Source organism: Microtus ochrogaster, chromosome 6, assembly GCF_000317375.1.
Source record: "Microtus ochrogaster isolate Prairie Vole_2 chromosome 6, MicOch1.0, whole genome shotgun sequence".
NCBI classification, from domain to species: Eukaryota; Metazoa; Chordata; class Mammalia; order Rodentia; family Cricetidae; genus Microtus; species Microtus ochrogaster.
This window is the reverse complement of record NC_022013.1, coordinates 24,940,622-24,946,366: the sequence shown is the minus strand read 5'-3', so window position 1 is coordinate 24,946,366 and position 5,745 is coordinate 24,940,622. Positions and strand designations below refer to the sequence as shown.

Sequence of the window (5,745 nt, the reverse complement as noted above, 5' to 3'; positions counted from 1 at the left end):
CTCATTACAGATGGTTGTGAGCCACCATGTGGTTGCTGGGAATTGAACTCAGGACCTCTGGAAGAGCAGCCAGTGCTCTTAACCTCTGAACCATCTCAGCCTCCTGGCATTCAGATCTTTATTAAACCAATTAGAAAGCACCTTGGCAAAGATACATCTTCACAGCATATAAATATTCTGCAACAGAGATTGGCCCACCTCTGCTTCCTTAGTATTGAGATTAAAGGCTTGTGTCACCACTACCCTGTTGTTTGGTCATTGTTCACCATACTTGTTTTTTGCTTATAGATTATGGTCTCTGTTTTTGCGTTTTTATGGGTTTTGTGTGTGTATCTGCATGTACATGTTTCTTGCACTTTTCTTTTTTGTCTGTTTTATTCTGGGTTGTTTGTTTATTTGGCTCCTTGTTTTCTAACGAGAGAGAGGAAGAAGGCATGGAATTGGACTGCTGGGGTTACATAGGGAAGTGGGAGGATCTGGAAGGAGATGAGGGGAAGAAAACCATGATAGAGTATTCTGTATGAAAAAAATACTTTAAAATGAAAAAGTAGACAATGTAAAAACACTCTCATTTGTATTTTTATTGAAGTTCATCTCTTCTCCATTAGAGAATTAACATCTATGTCATCTTTCTTCCTTCCTTCCTTTCTTTTTTTGAAATAGTCTCTCTATGTAACTTTGGTTATCTTGAAACTAGCTCTGTAGACCAGGCTGACCTTGAACTCACAGAGATCTTCCTGCCTCTGTCTCCCCGTGCTGGGATTAAAGGCGTGTGCCACTACATCTAGCTCCTTTTTTTTTTTTTTTTAAAGAGAGGGTCTCATGTAATAGCCCTTCTAGTATTGAGGTAACTGAGAATTTTTGAGCCCCCCCCCACACTAATTGCTGTGATTCTAGGGATGGGCCATGACATCTGACTTTCTAGCAGAGCTTGTGTGTGTGTGTGTGTGTGTGTGTGTGTGTACGTGCACAGGAGGCCAGAGAGTGATGTTGTTGAGAAGCTCACTTTTGTGTGTTTAAGACATCAAACACTAATTTAGAAACGCCCCATAGGCTTGCCCACGGGCCAGCGTTACAGGAGCACTTTCTCTCAGATGTGTCTAGGTTTGTGTCAAGTTTACAAGAACCAACTGCATAGGATCTCACTTCACAGAATAAATTACATAATCACTGTATTCACGAGGAGGAGAAATTCTTGGTCAACTGATGCATTTATTTCTCTCTTCCTAGAGCCAGTCTTTCTCTAAGTCTCCTCTTCCTCAACCTCTGTCCAGACCCTGATCTGTAGGATCTTGATGGCGGAGTCATGAGATGCTGTCACCAGAAGTTTTATACAGCTAATCTCCTTCACAGCATCTTCCTCGTAAAATACCATCTGGTCTAACTGCCCTCTCACCACAGGTCCTACCAAGGTATAGTGAGCGCAACGTTTGGGGTAGTCCATGAGGCTATAGCCCAGCAGTATCTGTCCCTGTTGTAAGAAGTTCATCTTACTGTGAGCAGAGCCCGTCAGCACTGCTACCCGGATGACTTTTTGTGGCTTATCCAGAACCACCAGCAAGTAGTTACCTTCTAAAGGGTTCATGACCCATAAGCAGTCATCGTTGAGAATGTAGGCATATTGTGGGATGGTATTCCAAAACAAGAGCATGTCTGTGAAGACAGTAGCGGCAGGGTTGTCTGGTTCCCCCAAGTCCTTGTCCTGCTCCTCAGGAAAGCACGTGTCTTCAAACTCAGAGTAATTGCCCATGTGGTAGAAGATGGAGGAACTGAAGCGAATTGGAACATTTTGAGACAAGAGAAGACTGAATTCAGAGAGAAGCAAGTGAGTGGGAACGTCTTTGGGGAAGAGGAGCAGGAAGGAGGTCAGGCGGGGGAGGTCTCTGGTGTGGAAGACCTTCCCAGAGATCTTCATGCCTGAGAAGTCCAGGATCACCCAAGGGAGCTCTTTCCAGGCCGACACTGCCCAGTAGATGTTAGACATGAACCTGGGGGCACACCTCACATTATCTACTAGCAACAGGAAGTAGTCAGAGAGGTTGCTGGCAAAATTCATGAGGAGGACAGAACTTGTTTTCTGCCTAGCATAAAGCTCTCCACAGGGTGAGCTATGATTTCTGCTGTTTGCCAGGGAGCCACCAAGCAGACCGTGGACCACCGCCAGCCTCCCGGATTCAATGTGTGACGTGAAGAGACCTGAAATGTTGGCAACTATTTGGTTGAGCCATGTGGGGTCAGTGTCTGACAGGAGGACCAATACCAGCATATATTTCAGGTCCTGTTCTGAGGAAGCTTGGAAAAGAGACTTCAGGGTGTCCAAGAGGTAACTCCCATGGGTTTGCTGCACTGAGGAGATCCCCACGGTCAGCAGCCCTGAGAAACACAGGGATACCCTCAGTACTTCGGCAAGATAGTTGGTTCCCAGGACTTCCTTCCCAGCCTCTCACCTAAGCCAAGCTCACATCTTCTTCTCCAGGGAGTATAGGTCTGTGGGAGGTGAATGCCTGCTCAACAGTATAAAGTCTCACTTGCTTGTTTAATACTTTGAAAGACTCATGGGAGAAGCTTCACAGAGGCTAAGGCTTTCTTTGGTATGAAACTAGGTAGCTACTGCCACGTAAGCAAATGATCTTTGCCTGGACTTCAGAGTTATCTCAACTACTGTGGTTTACCTAGTCCTGGACTAGAGCATCCTCAGTTCCCTTTAAATCCGTACGGCTGGCCAGTCCAGTTCCCTGGGCTGTGCCGTTCAGTGGACCATAAATTCACACTTCCTTCTATTTTGACTACCCGCTTCTTCCTCCACCCATATCCCAAGTCCCCCTGGTTCCTCTTCCATCCATCCATCCATCCTTTTCCTGGAAGCCTGGCATGAATGAGTGTCACCACAGGCTCCCTCACAGAGTTACTCTGGCCTTTAGGTCCTGCTGGGCATTCAAGAGGGATGGGGGGAGGCAAATGAACCTAAGTGGAACCTGTCCTAGCTAGTCCTCACTCAGAGTACTTGCTTCCCTCGAGCTGCCAGCTCCGTCCTTCAGACCCCACTCTCCTTTTCTGGATGAAAGACTTTGCCTGGCTGTCTCCAAGCCTAATGGCTCTTCCCACAGACTCACACTTTCCCTGGGGAGAGGTTCCAGCCAGAAGTGTGTAGCTGGCATGCTGGAGTACTTGGGAATTTTCCTGCATCTTGGTGAAGTATTTCATATGGCTCTTGACTTCAGAGCTGATCTGTTCCTGAGCGATCTGCTGTATTATTTTTTTCTTTTCATTCTGAATATAAGACAGTATAGTATCAGTCCCAAGGGCAAGTCTTAGGATCCTCTGGAGACAACTGGCACACGGCCTCTCCCAGGAGTCATTACAGCTTTCTGCCATCCCCACCTGGTCATGAGTCCCACACAGAACTTTTCAGCCACAGCCATGTGGCCTTGGAGTCCTATAGAATGAGAACCTGCCTGCCAAGCAGCTGCCCATGTGTCATTGTGGGCAAACATGGTCTAACTTGGCTCAGGCCTCTGCTGGGTTTTGAGAGACAGAGCCTGTCCGTCTTTAACGTCCACCCCACGCTGCCTCAGCCTGAAAGCCCTTTACTTGCTCAGTCTCACCTCACACAGCTCTGCTGCCCAAAGCCTCAGCTGCCTTGTGTGTGCGCTGAGGTTAACACTGCAGGACGTACTTCTGCTTTCTCATAGGAGAAAGGGGAAGACTAGCATCTGCCTTGGCGTGTCTGCTGATACCTCCTGATCAGTACCTCCACCTCCTTTGGTGGCTGTGCTTCACCTTATGTCTGGAATGTCTAATCCTCTTCCTGCCCTCCCCCAACCCTATCTGTCTAGAGTCCAGTTCCAAGGTAACCTCCTCTCTGGCATGTCTGGATGCCTCAGATGCACCCCTTTAGGGTGCCCATGATGAGCCTAGAGGCTTTAACCCTTTCCTGTGAAGGGAGAAGCTTTTAGGTCTGGTACTCACCAGTGATGCGTTGGACTCCACACGAGCTGCCTTATTTTTCCCACTGAAGAACCCCAGGATGACTAAGGATGCCAGGACTCCGACGCATTTCCACAGGCAACCTTGCATGGTGTGGAGCGGCTGCGAAAGGAAGGTGAGCAGAGTAGATCCCGAGGGCCTCCTATTCAGAGAGCAGGGATGCCCTGCCTGCCTGGCATGCCATGTCCTGAGCCCACCCTTCCTGGACTGAGCTTTCTCAATGCCTGCTTATTGTCTTAACCTTTTCCGTCCAAATTTTCTCTTGCCCCTGCTTTTAGCCATCTCAAGAAAATCAACAAACAAAGGTTTCATTCTGTGGAGCTCCTGCCTTCTCCATGCTCCCAGGTGAACTGCGGAGGGCATGTTGCCAAGAAGGGGAAATGGAGGCTGTAGAGATGGCTCCTTAGCTAAAGGCGCTTACTATCAAGCCTGATGACCTGAGTTCTACCCTGCGATCTACATGGTGGAAGGAGAGGACCGACTCCTGGAAATTGTCCTCTGACCTCCACATGGACGCTGTCATGTGCACGTGCCTACATATGTGTACACAATACTTAAATTAAGTGAATACTTGACTTTTTGACACTATCCTGCCATGTGAACTCTGTTCCCATATAACCTTGTTTACTCCCTTGGGAGGAATGCCCTGGGCAAGGTGTTTCCTCTCTCTTTCTCAGCAGTGCAGCTTAGTGTGCTCTAGGCATTGTGTAAACAGCCCCATTTCACCATGAGACCGTCTGTATCCTGCCAATGGTGATGAGAACCACTCAGTATGTTTATTGCTGTTTCTCTGTGAGCTCGCTAGGATAAAAGTTTCACAGAATTCTGGTAAAGGCACTAGCCTAGAGTCCTCTGGTTCTGTTCAATCTCAAATTCAACTTCCTTGGCAACGATCACTGGCAGGTTGTGATAGTAATACACTTTTTTAAAAAACTGTGTATACGTATTTCCCCTGTAAGTATGTCTGTGTGCCATATGTGTATTTGGTGCATGCAGGGGCCAGAAGAGGGTGTCAAATCCCTTGGAACTGGAGTTACAGATGGTTGTGAGTCACTGTGTGGGTGCTGGGAACCTGAGTTCTTTGGAAGAACAGCCATAGCTCATGACCACTGAGTCTAGCCCCCATAATAATTTTCTAAATGGATGGGGTGGTGGTGGTACACACCGTTAATCCCAGAACTCGGGAGGCTGAGGCAGATGGATCTCTGAGTTCGAGCCTATCCTGGTCTAACAGTGTGAGTTCCAGGACAGCCAGAGCTACACAGAGAAACCCTGTCTCGGAAGAAAACAAAAACAAACAAAATTTAAATGAAGAGGAAATTTAAGGTTAAGTGTTAATTATATTCCCGCCCAAGTATCAAATTCAGACCAACATTTTCCAGTAGGGATTAGTGATAAATACATTAGCTCTCATCTCTCAACTCCATACTTACTTTTGGACCTGATCCTTTCCAGGACTGTGTCAAGCAGACAGACAAGGTTTGGCGTGAAGTCAGTAGGACGTGGTGTATCTACTCCATGGTGGACTGCAGGGATCCATACAAACCTGGAAGAAACCAGAACTTTCCACCCAGGACCACATCTTCACCAGGTTTTGGGTGCAATATCCATTGAAGTCTTTCTGCCAGCAGGAAATGCTGCTTGAGGGTTAACTGGATCAGGATTTTCTCTGAAACCAAGAAGAAAAATAAACTTAATGCTGAAGGATATAGTCCCAGAGTGACTTCTCTGAGGTTACTGAAGCTGGTTACCCCCGCC

The 5,745-nt window shown here is 47.3% G+C and overlaps 1 protein-coding gene across 1 annotated transcript; it reads right to left on the bottom strand.

Annotated features, from left to right (window-relative positions):
* Positions 1–1,181: 1,181 nt before the first annotated feature.
* On the bottom strand, positions 1,182–5,745 carry LOC101980025 (alpha-1,3-mannosyl-glycoprotein 4-beta-N-acetylglucosaminyltransferase-like protein MGAT4E). The gene is made up of 4 exons (XM_005348376.3): positions 5,421–5,745; positions 3,970–4,089; positions 3,114–3,270; positions 1,182–2,373 (listed from the first exon to the last, which is right to left on the bottom strand). The coding sequence occupies exons 2-4, from the start codon at positions 4,075–4,077 to the stop codon at positions 1,244–1,246; spliced, it is 1,395 nt and encodes a 464-aa protein (XP_005348433.1). The 5' UTR covers positions 4,078–4,089; positions 5,421–5,745; the 3' UTR covers positions 1,182–1,243.